Source organism: Neoarius graeffei, chromosome 12, assembly GCF_027579695.1.
Source record: "Neoarius graeffei isolate fNeoGra1 chromosome 12, fNeoGra1.pri, whole genome shotgun sequence".
NCBI lineage: Eukaryota > Metazoa > Chordata > Actinopteri > Siluriformes > Ariidae > Neoarius > Neoarius graeffei.
In genome coordinates, this window is record NC_083580.1 from 21,143,102 (window position 1) to 21,158,656 (window position 15,555).

At 40.5% G+C, this 15,555-nt stretch overlaps 1 protein-coding gene across 7 annotated transcripts in view; it reads right to left on the bottom strand.

The window, feature by feature from the left end:
• cdk5rap2 (CDK5 regulatory subunit associated protein 2) overlaps positions 1 to 15,555 on the bottom strand; it is a 176,009-nt gene that overhangs the window by 142,068 nt on the left and 18,386 nt on the right. For all 7 annotated transcript variants that reach the window (XM_060935661.1, XM_060935665.1, XM_060935662.1 and 4 more), the window contains exons 2-3: positions 14,631 to 14,695; positions 14,440 to 14,504 (exon numbers count right to left, since the gene is read on the bottom strand). In XM_060935661.1, the coding sequence (XP_060791644.1) occupies positions 14,440 to 14,504; positions 14,631 to 14,695 (130 nt within the window). The remainder of the gene's footprint in view (positions 1 to 14,439; positions 14,505 to 14,630; positions 14,696 to 15,555) is intronic.

A 15,555-nucleotide genomic window follows, 5' to 3' on the forward strand; every position in this document is an offset into this window, starting at 1 on the left:
ACGGATTTTGGAGGTTGGTTATACAGGTTTGATTGACCAAAGGTTGACATGCATGGACTCTTCTGGAAAAAGAATGTATATTCCAACATGTAGCTAATGCTAGGCCACAAACCCGCACCATCACTCCAGTCATTTCGAGGAATTCTGGATAGATTATAACTGCTAATAAACTCTAATTTCCATGTATATCTATCCTTCGCTTCTTTCTGACTAAGATTGTCCAAGTAATCTGGTAGCAGAGCTGTTTTTTAGCTGATATATCATGATTGGAGTTAATAATACAATATCACTGAATAATGTTCCAAGTTTGACACCCGCCCGCTTCAACTGTGCTGCTGGCACACGATGTCCTTGACCCTCGTCGCCCTTAGCCAGTTGATATAATTACGTCATCGCCTGGACCCCTCTGAGCCGAGCTTTTCCAGTACACTCGAACACACGCATACTTCGACGAATTATAACCAAAAACAAGGAAATTTGAATGATTTCCTCAAAATATTTTTTGTACTTTTATATATTGTTGTGTTGATGAATAAAACTTTCTAATGCATTTCCTGTGAAACGAGATGAGATACTTTAGACCGGTTCCCTGCTCTCTTAGCACCTGTGTTGCTTAGGTTGCCAGCACTAACTTTTGTCGTCCCATCGGACGATTAGGCCAAGAAAAAATAATCGTTTGTTTCCTATTACATCTTGAAAAAAAATAGGGTAGGTAGGTAGGTCTTTTTATTTTATTTTTATCACACAAAATACCGGGTAGGTAGTTTTTTTTTTTTAAATAAATTTTAGGTGTGGGACAAACAGTGGCACATAGTGGGGAAGTGTCATTCTGTGACTCAACCATCCAGAACCAGGCCTAAGAAAACCAGTGAAGCTTGTGGAATACAGGATTCGGAGCCCATGGATAAAATATGGAGTGCTCGGACGCTTAAAGGAACTATAAACATAACTACAAATGTTGAACCTTAACTTTATTAGGAACACTATGTTGTGAACTTGTATGTTTAATATGAAGACAAAGAACAATCAAAAACATCTTTAGACTTTTGGACCTGCTATTATACAAAATGATCAATCAGTGTCAGAATCAAATTGTACTTTTTTGCACATCAAATTGTACAAGTTTGTGACATCACAAAACTGAGTTCTAGCAAACTGTCTGGTACTGCAAACAACCTATTTAAAACCATGATGGCTGTAGAATGTAAGAAAGTCAAATTTGGCCTTAGAATTTAACATTGGGCAAACTTGCTAAAAACAGAGGTGCGGCTAGTAATAGTCTAGGTCAGGGCTTTTCAAAGTGTGGGGCGCGCCCCCCCTGGGGGGCGCCAGAGTTCTTCAGGGGGGGCGCAACGTGAGAGACAAAATGGATCGATTTTTAGTACCTAAAGCTACAGTGAGTGAGGAGACAAAGTCTGGGCCAAGCAAAAAAACAAAGCCTCCAGGATGTTGCGATTTGCAACTTCAGCGCAAATTCAACCAATCCCCGCGAATTCAGGGCGGTGTTGCAATTATATCCAATCACCGCAACTTTCCCGCAAATTTGACCAATCATTGGCGTCGTCTTGAGGTGACGTCGACAAACTACCTTCCGCCTTACTTCCGTGTGTTCAAAAGAAGCAGCATGCGCGCAGTGTTGCCAGATTGGGAGGTTTCAAGTGCATTTTGGCGGGTTTTGAACATATTTTGGACTGGAAAACGTCAGCAGTATCTGGCAACACTGAAAGTGTGTTATGTTTACAGTGAAGGACTGTGTGCACTTTATTTTTTTTTAACTTAATACAAGAAATTAATGGATGCTAACATTTTTGCCAAAATGGTATTTTATTTTCCATTGTTTAGGCAGCTTCAGCATCATACTGTGAGATTCTGTTCAAATTGTTTTTTTTTCTTCTATGAAGCCTGAGCCATTTATTTAATTAGTTTATAATTATTGTTTAATTTAGTCTTCAGGAGAGACTGCCTGCACACAGTACTAGTATTAATAGTTTTTTTTTCTTACATGAAAGCTGAGGCATTTATATTATATTTTAAGGTAACTTCATGTTGTGCTGTGAGGTTCTCTGCACTTTAACTTCAGAACCAACAGGAGCATTTGGATAAGTAAAGCCTATTTTTCTGCATTTTTGTAGTCCTGGTAATCTTTTATATTGGTAAAGTTGTTTATAGGACCATTTCTCAGTGTCTTTGTTTTTTTAATCAATAGTTTTTCAGTAATAACTTAATATTTAACATATCACTCAATTTTAATCACAAAAAGAGAAAATCGCAACAATTTCTCGCAACTTTCACTTCCTCCCACAATGTAATCGCAACAAAAACCTAAAAAACACCACAACTTTCATCGCAATTTTTTTTTGGAAACCCCCCCGCAACATCAGACATTTTAGCCCACAACAATCACAAAAAAGGCCCGCGAAATCCTGGGGGACTGAAAAAAGAAGGAAGTATGACCATGATTATTTGAAGTTTGGATTTTCATGGACTGGATCTGAAGATGCTCCACTGCCACAGTGTGTTGTCTGCCAAGAGGTGCTAGCTAACGATGCTATGAGATGTTTAAAATGTGTTAAACAAGATGTTTTAAAATGCACAGATGTTTAAAATGTGAAAAAGAAAAAAATAATGTGTACAACAACCATTTTTTAAAAATACGAATGGAACATTAAGTATAGCAACAACAAAAATTGTAAGGGGGGGCGCTGTTGTTTATTTGCTCTCCGAGGGGGGGCTGACTCTCCCACACTTTGAAAACCCCTGGTCTAGGTGTTTGGTATGCAAATATATACCTCTCGGGCATCATTGGACATTTTGGATGCATAGTTTTTGTGCCTTCTGTTATATATTTAAACCTATTTATATATAAAATGTTCAACTTTTCCCTTTTCTGAAGGGCACAATGTACTGTTTTTATACTAAAACAACTTGTTATATGAGCACTTGGAATGCATTATTTGTCACCTTTGTTGCCTCTACTTTTGCGTCCTCGTGTACTTTTAGTATTTTTGTTTTGATAGCTAACATTTTTTGAAACTCCGGCTTCCGTTTACATTCAAATGTCAGTGCCCGCAAGCCAAAATTGCTGAGCAGGCTTTCCAACGTGACTTCCATCGTGATATCGATACCGCCGTTAGCCTGGGCGCTGTGTGTATACTGTTTGCATGACTCCTCCAGCGGAGGATGATAATGTTCGTAGAGTTCTTTTACAGTTGAAAACTTATAAAATTAACTTATTGTCTTACAATCTTCCGTGTGGTCGCAACCGATCACGGTAATCGAGAACACTTCGTTGGCCGCCATGATGCCTAGCGTTGTGTACAACACAAACCGGAGTTTCCCGGAAAGAGGTCATGACGTCAGATTGAGGCCGTGAGAAATCAATGAGTGTTTCTTGTCCGATATATGCGTTTTAGAATTAGTCACTTGTCAGATCGACAATATTATGCAAATCGTAATGCAGATTTTTTTTTTCAAAATGTATTGTTGGTCGGCGAAAATACATTTTTTTTTAAACATCTAACAAAAAAGTCTAGGGTCGGGGCATTTTTTAAACGGTCGGTCAGGTAACCGGAAACAAACAATTATTTTTTCTTGGCCTTAGCATTAAAAGTTTTACTCGTCCTTGCACAGACTTCAGTCGCCTCGGACATGAGGTTTTCGAGCATTGTGTGTATACTATATACATACACACACGTTTGTGTCCTTCAGCCGAGCTGGCTTTCTGGGGGGGGAATAAACGTTACAGAAAACACAGAGATAGAGAAGGGGAATGAGGAAACCGGAGTGGAGAGATTCGTGCAAGCAACATGTTTGTCCAAACTGAAATATGTTGGAAGAAAAAGTGAAGAGAAGTAGGAAGCGATCTGAGGCAGAAAGGTGCACAGACATTTTATGCATTCAGATGTTTTATACAGAACGTGAAGCGGAATAAAGGTGTACGATTCTGCCTTTCACAGGCTCAGCAGTTTGAACATATTTGAATATTATCGAAGTGATGCCTCAGAAAATTCGAAAAGTAATTTTTGCCTGAAATGCTCAACTGGGGTTTATATGCCTGTCACATCCGTATCGGTTTGTATCTCTGTGGCAGCTTGGAGAAGACAATTCTTACCATACTCTAAGGCATGCATGCATTTTTTACATTTCTCCGTAATATATTTAAATTACAAAAGCAACAAAGTATCGTACATGAATGGTTCACTTCCAAGAGGCTCTTACTGGAATCACTCCCTTTCTGTGTCTGAATGGATGTATAACATATAGTCTAGCTTCTATAATGCGTTCGTGTTAAACTCTATTTAATGAGCACATAAAGTGACTATGAAGCCATTTTTTAAAGTATGGCCATCATTAGGCATTTAACGATATATTGTAGGACGATAAATCACGATACAAAATTATGATTCAAACTGGTGAAATAAAAAATAAACTGCAATCATCAGGCTGCTTAAGCTCTTGTGCCCCCATTCCCACTTACAGTGAAAACTGCATACCGTATTTTCTGGACTATAGAGCGCACCTGTATATAAGTCGCATCCGCTCTATTTTTTAAAAAAAATTAAAAAAAAGATATACAAGCCGCACCGGGCTATAAGCCGCAGATATCTATGGTGAAAAATTAGATATTTACTGCATGTACAGAATGATTTTGTACTGTAAATGTACATGTATGTACCTGAACAGATTCTTTCCGAACAGTGCCTTTTAACACGGCAGCAACTTTGCTGATTAAAACGGAACAGAACCAAGAGAAAATAACCGGTATTTATTTACCTTCATTTCTCCTGTGTTTGAAACCACAAGTCACTTTAATCATCTTCGCTGGATTTGAAAATAATTACCAGTTAGTAATTTGTCGTGCGTGTTCTATCTGCTAAAGATCTGCTAATTCTTCTTTGCATTGATTTTTCGTCTATCTTATTTTTGATTCTACTTCCGGTTAGAGCGCCCCTAGCGGTGGAAGAAAAATCCACAGAATAGCCGCACCTTTGTATAAGCCGCATGGTTCAAAACCTAGGAAAAAAGTAGCGGCTTATAGTCCAGAAAATACGGTATTTTCTATCATTACACAATAAATGGGGTCCTGTTGGAATGGGACCAAAACAGCAACGTCGAAGCTGTAACCTGCCCCCTGTTGACCTAGTAACATTTACAGAAATCTTTTGTTTTTGCTCCAGTGGGAATCAGAACCACGTGCTGTGACTGGCCGTGGCATAAACGGTTTAACGATCTTGCGATGGTACTGTTCATACTGCTTCAGTGTAAAGCAACCGGTGGCAAACTCAAAACAACAAGCCTAGAAAATGTCGGCAGATATAGTAGGAGTGCTGTACCCGTGGGGGATACATTCTAATGTCTAACGCAGATAGCTGAAATCATGGATAGGACGGAACCTTATATAAAGCTTGTTTTTCCATGTAGACAGATACTGAAGATAAAAGTTTCATTCATAAATTGGACAATATATGACAACAGCAAATAATAATAAAAAAAATATACCAGTCATAACAATACACTGCAATAAGAAGTTATGTGAATGTGGTCTCGCTCATGAAACAATGGGATTCTGACATTTCTAATTAATATTTTTATCATGGTTGAGACGTGGAGAAGTGCAGAAACAGGGGCGTCGTGGCTCAGGTGGCTAAGGCGCCATATCATAAATCCGGGGATCCGGGTTCGACTCCCCACCTCTCTCTCCTGCTCATTACCTGTCTCTACACTGTCCTATCCAATAAAGGTGAAAAAAGCCCCAAAAAAATCTTTTAAAAAAGTGCAGAAACCTTTCATTTACACAGGATAGTCAAGCAAAAAAAAAAACATGAAAACACGAGAGTAGAAATGAGGAATACAACAAGCCTCAACACAGCATAAAGACAAATGCAAGACAAACTAACAGAAGCCGGGGTTTAAATAAGGTGACTAAGAAGTGAAAGTGAAAGCAGGTGTGTGTGTGGTTATGTGAGAACTGAAGGAGAAAAAGAACTTTATTCATCACATGTACACTTGTGATATTCCTCTCTGCATTTAACCCATCTAAAACAGTGAACACACACGTGAGCACTGAGCACACACACATACCCAAAGCAGTGGGCAGCCATGCTAACAGCGCCCAGGGAGCAGTTGGGGGTTAGGTGCCTCGCTCAAGAGCACCTCAGGCTCAGGCCGCTCCATGTTAATCTAACTGCATGCCTTTGGACTGCAGGGGAAACCGGAGCACCCGGAGGAAACCCACGCAGACACAAGGAGAACATGCAAACTCCACACAGAAAGGCCCTCGTCAGCTGCTGGGCCCGAACCCAGAACCTTCTTGCTATGACGCGACAGTGCTAACCACTACACCACTCCCTCAATAGACATGATGCAGCTCAACTTGTGCCATGTTGCTAAGGAGCCAACATCTCAGCTTGGGCTTTCCACAACAAAGCTTGCTGCCTCATGAATTATACTTTATATCTAGTCACGCATGGTTCATGCTCTATAGCATTCTGTTAAATACAGTCAGGTGGGAATACATGATATCCCAGGGCTCGACATTAGCGGTAGTCCGACTGGACGGGAAACTAAATGTTCGGTCCGGACAAGTCAAACCCGCACCCGCTTGTCCGATGGGACAAGCTGAATTATTGCCAACTCTCCTGGAAGTTCTGGGAGTCTCTCGCATATTGATAGCAGCTCCCTCAGAGAGAGCATGAATGCATGCTCTCTGTCTTGCTTAGTAGACCAATAGATAGTTTTCACATGACGTCACAGAGTCGGGGATTCCCTAGTGGCGGCCATCTTGCGGGTCAAGCTTACCGTACGGGTGACCCAGCACACACTGTAACGCGCGAGTACAAAGTGTTCAAAAGAACCCAAGCAGGCTATTTAAAGCTAGCAATGGTGCACACCTGTTGTATTCACGGCTGTCGTAATAGGTCAGATGATGACGTCAAGCGGAGCTTTTATGGAATTCCCACTGTACGGGAGCACGAAGGCGAGCAAACAAAGAAACTCGGCATACAAAGGAGAAATCGGATTATCAGCCTTCCAAACACAGCAAAGTCTGCTCCGATCATTTTATAAGTGGTAAGTTGTTTAAATAAACAATCAATTGTGTTTAAGTTTGTTTTTGGAAACCAAAACATCATGTGAACAATCTCTGGAGAATGCCTAACTGGAACCGCTGAGTGTACATTTACATTGTAATGTACGGTACACTTAATATCGCTCGTTTGTCACGTTTCTATTTGAAACTTGTCACTTCACTCACGCAAGGGTCATTTTTGAAAAACATTTTAGGTCTATTCTGTATGATTTGATTTGTGTTTGGGATGCAAACAGCGCGCCTTTTGGCGGATGCCGCCTGAATCGCGCAGATCCGATTTTTTTTTTGGGGGGGGGGGGGCGTTGGAGTGTCTGATTATAATTTCAAAGTAAATTCTGTATTAAAATTACTAAATAAGCAAATCCGTTACAGTCCATGAAACAGGAAGTATAAGGATGAGAAAAAAACAGTTTAAATCGGAAAGCTGTGCACATTTATGCAGCCCGAGCGGTGTGCAGGACTGTGCAAATGTGCGCAGCTTTGCGATTTAAACTGTTTTTTTCTCATCCTTATACTTCCTGTTTCATGGACTGTAACGGATTTGCTTATTTAGTAATTTTAATACAGAATTTACGTTGAAATTATAATCAGACACTCCAACACCCACCCCACCCACCCCAAAAAAAAATCAGATCTGCGCAATTCAGCCGTGAAAAAGGCGGCATCCGCCAAAAGGCGCGCTGTAGAATACATAAAGTTGTATATATCAGACAGCCTTTAAAGTTTGATGAAGTCAGTTTCAGGCTTTGGAGCAGGCTTTGGCAGTTTCAGGCTTTGGCAGCCCTGCACAGTCACTTGAAAATGCATCTTTGTCCACTTCGTAGGGGTCAATTCCCCCAATCAAGGCCAGTTTGGCTGCATACCGTTGTCGTGAGATGTCGTCTATTGTATCTATATACTTCTGTTTGCTTGATTTTGCCGACATTGATCTTTATTTTAGAAAACTGACTATATAACTTCATAAATTCGTCCGAGATAACGTAGCTGGTAGTGGCGATGGTCCGTTTTGTTTGCCCCGCAAGATGGCGGCTGGGGGGCGTTCCCCAGAATGCCGTGACGTCAGTGAAAACTATCTATAGGTTTTCTGTGTGGGCGGGCTTTATGTCTTCTCTCTCAGAGAGAGAGAGAGAGAGAGACAGAGAGAGAGCATCCTGATTGGTCTGTCTTGTTAAGTGGACCAATCAGTGTTGTGTGTGGGCAGACATTACATCATCTCTCCCAGACTGAGAGAGAGCGAGCGCTTCGTAATTGGTCGGTCTTGTTAAGTAGACAAATTAATGTTGTGTGTGGGCGGGCTTTACGTCTTCTCTCCCAGACTGAGTGTGCATCAGTTCATTGAATCCAGGAGTGTCATGGCAGAGTGCCCCATAAAACCAAAATACAACACACTCTTCACCTCACACTATACACAAACGTCCCCTTGCCTAATAGGGGTAAAATAATAACAGTGTTACGCACTTTACTTTTTGTAACAGTGACTTTAGCATTGCCCATAGCGAAGTAAACGACTGTAAGAGACACGTTGAGGTGAGTTTAACAGCGCCATTTGGCTCACAGCTAAAGCTACATGATGAGGCCAAACTCCTTGAAGACTTGTTAAAGGAGCCATCGAATATAAAAAAATATGAGTTAAATAATAGTGATAAGCAGTTTACATCAATAGTATAAGTAGTCCACATATTTTTTGTCACGTTTTCTACATATAGGCCGATCTAATTTGGTTTACAGATGAGAGAAAATTACTCAAAAGTATTACATATAACCGCTCCAGACAATATAGTAATGATACCTTATGCTTTTATATCTTGTATGGACCACATCTTTTAGGGATTGTTGAAAATCACCATTTTTAGAGTAGAGTAATCATTAGAGTTACATCAATAAAGTTCCAACAAAACCCTCAGTGATCTGGCCGTGTTATTGTTTACGAAATTCTGGGGAAGCCGAGCACAGCAGGTGTGTGGGGAAAAATAACCACGCTGTAATATCTAATTATAGATTAACAGACTCTGAAGTCACTGAAATCACAGACATGGCAATCAAATACCTCAATAAAATAAATATCTGTGGGGAATCTTCATTTCATTCGAACTTTTTATCATATTTTTCTTTTGTATGGATCACATTAACACATCATAAAATATTTCAGGGGAATTTTACGAGAGTGCCGAATTCGCTTATGGTTTGTTTTCATTCGCACAGTAATTCTGTCCCCCTTATCATGTCCAACTTGTTTTATTTCTTTAAATTAATTCATGGGACATTCCACCGAATGGGTGCCATTTGCTTGTTGTATCACTCCCAAATTAAACTTAATTTGTTATATCTTTTCAACACTGATTATAACAAACACACATATTTAACTATTCAAAATGTGTATTGGCCAACCTCAGGCCCTGTCCACACGGCAACGGATTCAGGTGACTCCGACACAATTGCTTATCGTTTAGGCCTGGCGTCCACACGGCACCGGCGTTTTGGGTGCCCAAAACGCAATCTTTTTGAGAACGGGTTCCAGAGTGGAAAGATCTGGCAACGTTGCCGTTGTGAAGTCATCTGGATGAGTATAGCGGATTTGTTTACGATGACGTCACAACCACATGACTGTCAGTGCTTCACGCCGGGTAGAAGTGTAACGAACTCGATGCGAGTTGTCAACAAATCCTATAACTTGGTTCATGAAACGCGCTTACAAAATATTTTCACTGTGAATATTTATTGTGTAATGGTGCAAAGTGAGTGAGAGAGAGAGAGAGAGAGAGAGAGAGAGAGAGAGAGAGAGAGAGAGAGACTCTGCAATCCCGCCAGCAAAAATAGGAAAAAAAAAAAGGAGCGATCTCACCTCTTCAGATGTGGGTTTAAGTCCTACAATACATTCCTCAAAAAGGGCGTAGAAGAAATTAATCCATCAACGTGTATCATTCAATTTATTCCGGACCATTAAAGACGCCGCCTTCCGCGTAGAATCATACGTCATCCTCGTCGCCATATTGGATAGGTCAAAGCGGAGAATAAAGATTCATGTGCTGCCTTTAACTGTACCAACAGGTTTACCGTCCAAACGAGATCACATGGGATTACCTTTCACAGGTGAGAAACAACAAATTAATCCATCAACATGTATCATTCAATTTATTCTGGGCCATTAAAGACGCCGCCTTCCGCTTAGAATCATACGTCATCCTCGCCGCCATTTTGGATAGGTCAAAGCGGAGAATAAAGATTAGCTGCGTTTAACTGTACCAACAGGTTTGCCGTCCAAACGAGATCACATAGGATTACCTTTCACAGGTGAGACTGGAAAAATACTTTTCATTGTATTTGGTCATTATAATGTAATTTTACAAACAGATTTTCCTGACTTTGTGGCTAATATGAAGTCTCGCGCATAATAGTTTATGCGCATGTGTCCTTACTTCTTCTATTGTTCTGGTGTCTCCGAAGGGACCGTCTTACAGCGCCCCTAGAGGTGTGGCATGTGTATTGCATCGTTTTCAGCAAGCGTTGCGTTGCCATATGGACCTGATATTTTACTGATTGTTGCCCATTTGGACGCGATATATTTTTAAATAACATCTCGTTGCCGTTGTCGTGTGGATGTAGCCTCAGGCTACGTTACAAGGTTTGGAAGTCAAAGATGGCTGCATTTTTTTCAGTCCTGTTACCAAAACTCTGAAAGTAACAGGACTGAGCTTTTAGCCTAGGATTAGCTAATACATGGAATTAAGCCACATGGCGTCATCGCTAATAGCATGACCACACTTAGCACATTCTAGTGATATACCAAAAATCTGTATTTTTAAAATAAACAAATATCATCTAAGAAATAATTTAAGTAACAGGACAGTATGTTGACATTGACCTTATCAGTCAAAGTTAAAAAAGTCATCAAATATACAGAAAAGTAAATGAGAGAACTAACTTTTGGTCTTCCCATGGCCTTCAGAAGACACAACTGATGTAACTTCCTGTTGAGCATGTGATTTATGGAATGTTCCAAATTTGTCAGATGGGGTAATATGTTTGGGTAACAGGACTGAGTGAAAACACAGGGACACGACTAAAATGTGTATTTTAACTAAGATATTGTGGATTTCTTATGAAAAAAATATATTTAAACCATGGATAGGATATGGAGTCACACAACAGTGCAAAAGAAATACTGTTTCTGAAGGATTTTAATCATAATATTTCATAGTTAAGTATAAAGTTAGAGTGCGGGGACAGGTAACATGCTATTTTTCAGTGTTTTAGGTAGTTTTTATTAAATCCTTACAATTATATATCTTAAATTTGAAATCAGATCAATGTGCAGGACATTCTGCGTAATAAGGAAATGTATTTTAAAGAACATTTTTATGTGCATTTATACATATAATTTTCGAGGGACGGAAATGGCACCGATTCAGTGGAATGGCTCTCATACTCCACGTTTTACTGGATTAATCAAGATTTAACTTTACTTCCTCCAGAAGCTTTGAATTTGGGCGAGTCTGACTCCTAAAGCTGCAGATCAGGTAATGGGTTAACACAACACATGCACCATAATGGGGTATTGGATAGTTTCTGTTTATTGTTACAGTTAGAATTTTATTGAAATATTATAAATCATTAAAGCACAATGATCATCATAACTATACCTGCTTTTTGATCAACTTTGTTAACCACTGTCAGTAAGCGCGGGTTGATTGGAGACGGATGTATGCGCAGGAACAGTGTCTTTATTATAAAAGAAACAAATAGGCATATAGCCCAAAACGGCAGGCTGAATCAATAGCGATAAACAGGCAAAAGGGTCAAGCGAGGCACAGACAGACTAAACTGGGCAGGATAAGTTCAAAACCCAAAACATAGAAACAAAAGCCAATAACCAGGAAGACAACGCAATAACCACTGTTCGGTAATGATGATGAACAGCACAGTATTTGGCACTATGTAGGTGTGTGCAGCATCCTTTTATGCACACACTGATTGCACTTAATCCAGGGCAGGTGCTGGTCATTAGAGGTGCACACCATTCAGAGTGCGCGTGAGTGAAAGTCCGTTGTGTGCAGGTATGGCAACCACTTTCAGTGAACTAGTAAATACATAGTAATAAAAAAAGGTTATGGTCGGGACAAGTGAAAAATCGTGCTGCTTGTCCAACTGGACAAGCCGATTAAAAAGTTAACGTCGAGCCCTGTATCCGTTACTTTTCTGTTAGGGAAGACTGAGTGGGAACGAATATTGTTTTTACCTCATACAATAACGGTTTTATATGTGAAAGGGGCTTTAGTTTTCCCTTGCTGGAATTGTGTTGTTTACACAGCAGAGGGCGCAATAACCTACAATAGCGGGAATGCACTTGACTTCACCCTAAACAGAAGTAACACAGCTCTAATGACGTGAAAAACAAACAAGAGTGCTCCGAGAGCACAATATCCTCCACTGGCAACTATGCCATAACTCGAGTAAAATCCAATATGCGCATTACCGACATCTCATCTCATCATCTCTAGCCGCTTTATCCTTCTACAGGGTCGCAGGCAAGCTGGAGCCTATCCCAGCTGACTACGGGCGAAAGGCGGGGTACACCCTGGACAAGTCGCCAGGTCATCACAGGGCTGACACATAGACACAGACAACCATTCACACTCACACTCACACCTACGGTCAATTTAGAGTCACCAGTTAACCTAACCTGCATGTCTTTGGACTGTGGGGGAAACCGGAGCACCCGGAGGAAACCCACGGGGAGAACATGCAAACTCCACACAGAAAGGCCCTCGCCGGCCCCGGGGCTCGAACCCAGGACCTTCTTGCTGTGAGGTGACAGCGCTAACCACTACACCACCGTGCCGCCTGCGCATTACCGACATATAACAAAGAATCCAGTCAAGTTTCGTGAAATTCCTCAAAACATTGTGAGAGAAGTTGATTTCAGAAGGTGAGCCCCCTTCCCAGGACGGACATCACGACGACATAATCCCCCTTTGGGCCTTTCGACCAGTGGGGATTTAAAAAACAGATTTAAAATGGGAAAAAGCTGTTGTGTGATTGTCTGTACAAATAGATTTAAAAACAAAATCAGAGCTTCTCTTTACAGACTGCTGAAAGGTAAAGAAAAGGGAAGAAAATAGAGATAGTAGAAATGTTCACAAAAGTTTATTAAGAAATGGCCTGTTTCCCCCCATTTTTAATAATAGGAATATTTTACTTAATGTTATATTTTACTCCAAATGTAGATAAATAATTACTGGTGGTTATTAAGAAAATGAAAAAAAAAGGTTTTTTTAATTTAACAAAAGGAATACTTAAGTTGATAAATTTTTTGGTAATACAAATTTTCTTAATTTAATCCCCCCCCCCCAAAAAAATAAAATAAAAATTGTGGGAAAATCGAATTGTTAACCCGGTATCATGAATCAAGAACTGGGTGAAACTTTAATGCCTACCCATCTCTAATTCAGATACTGTATGTTCTATCTAAAGCATGAAAGCATTATTCATGATATGGATTTCACTTTCACTACATCACTATCAAGACTAGATAGAACTCGACGCCAACGGCGTCGATGGGGATGCCTCCGCCCGGTAGACTACACGCCTTATTAAGTTGTGATTTGGGGATGGACATTTGACCTCACAGTAATCTTGACCTGGTGAAATTACTTGTGTTAGCCTTGGAGATAGTGTTCACAAGGTTTTCGGACAGACATTTGACCTCACAGTGACCTTGACCTTAGACCTTTTAATCTCAAAATCTAATCAGTTGATGTTTGTCCCCAAATGCACAAATGGTGAAAGTTTGGTGAAATTCCTTTGATTTGCCTTGGAGATATTGTGTTCACAAGGTTCTCGGACAGACATTTGACCTCACAGTGACCTTGACCTTAGACCTTTTGATCTCAAAATCTAATCAGTTCATGTTTGTCCCAAAGCGCACAAATGGTGAAAGTTTGGTGAAATTCCTTTCATTAGCCTTTGAGATATCGCGTTCACAAGGTTTCGGGACGGACGCATGCACGCACGGATAAACACACACAAACAGACAGACAACCCGAAAACACAATGCCTCCTGCACCTTACGGTGGCGGAGGCATAAAAAGTAGTTCATTATGTCTTGGAATTACCATCACCTTTATATTTAGGTGCTTTCCCTCCTGCAAGTGTCTTAAATTAACCTAGATCGGGATTGGGAGTAAGCGGATGGGTTGAATCTGGAGTTGGGAGCAGGGAAAATAAAAATGTGTAGTGTGGTGTGAAGGTAACTGTAGCTGGCATCACAAAAAAGAATCGCTGAAATCGTGCCAACTTCTGCGAACGGTGATAGATGCATTCGCATTAACATGAGTGGTGTCAGGACTGCTTACATTCTCGTAGTCCTTCATTGTCATGGCTTTAGTCGGAGACAGCTTCTGCCCGGGGAACATGGGAGCTAAAGAAAAGAGACGACAGGAGAGAGTACCGGGCGATGAAAAAGAGAACTCGCATACAAGTTGCGCTACTTTACCTCCCCTTTCCACACAGCAGACATAACTGTATGTGTTTTTGTGTGTGTTACCTGACATGGTGTCCATGCTGATGTCTACACTGTTCAGAGAGTCTGGCAGTCTGGATATACTGCAGCTGCAGAAACAGAAACACACACCATCAGGGGGTTTTAACTCGCACATAAATACACACACACCAGCTGTGAAAAGACAAAGACTCACTCATCAAATCGAATACACAATGAACCATTCAATACTGCAGTTCCATGAACCTTTTAGAATCTGTAGACCCCCACCCCCCCACAGTACTATCCAGTGATGGAGGTTATTCACGGAGTGATCCTCAGGCAATCTAGCAGACAATACGATTCCATCTACCACATTTACCATGTGTGTTCGTTTTTGTTTTTTTTTTTAATAGTGACTAAAAGCTTCATCTCATAACCGTTTCCACAAGAGGCTCTTACTGAATATTATAAGGATAACATAGCTAGATTCCTGACTCTGCCCAAACAGACTGTATGGATTACGACATTTGCAACCAGCCATTATTCATAAAACTCGTGTGGAAACAAGCAGTGATTTGAGTGCAAATAATTCATTCTCTTCAGTTGCGTGAAAACACACTTCTGCACACTAGGTCTCTTACGTACACTCCATCTGCATATGGTACACCTCCCCCCCCCAAATTACCCCCTCTTATGCATGTGTCTAATTTACATAATGCACTCCCTAATTCATGCAAGTTGTGACCGTAAGCCAGTGTTGGTAATTAGCACCTGCTACCCGCCAAACATGGGTGAATTTACTCAACCTACTAGCCACAGTGGTGGGTAAATAAAAGTAGCAGAAAAAATAAAAAATACTGCAACTGTTTCAGAACGATTTCATACATGTCAACCTATACGGAATGTCCGTATTTTATACGGATTTGATTCAATAAACGTAGTATACGAGCATATAAAGTTATACGGATTCTTTAAAAAAAACTTCAGT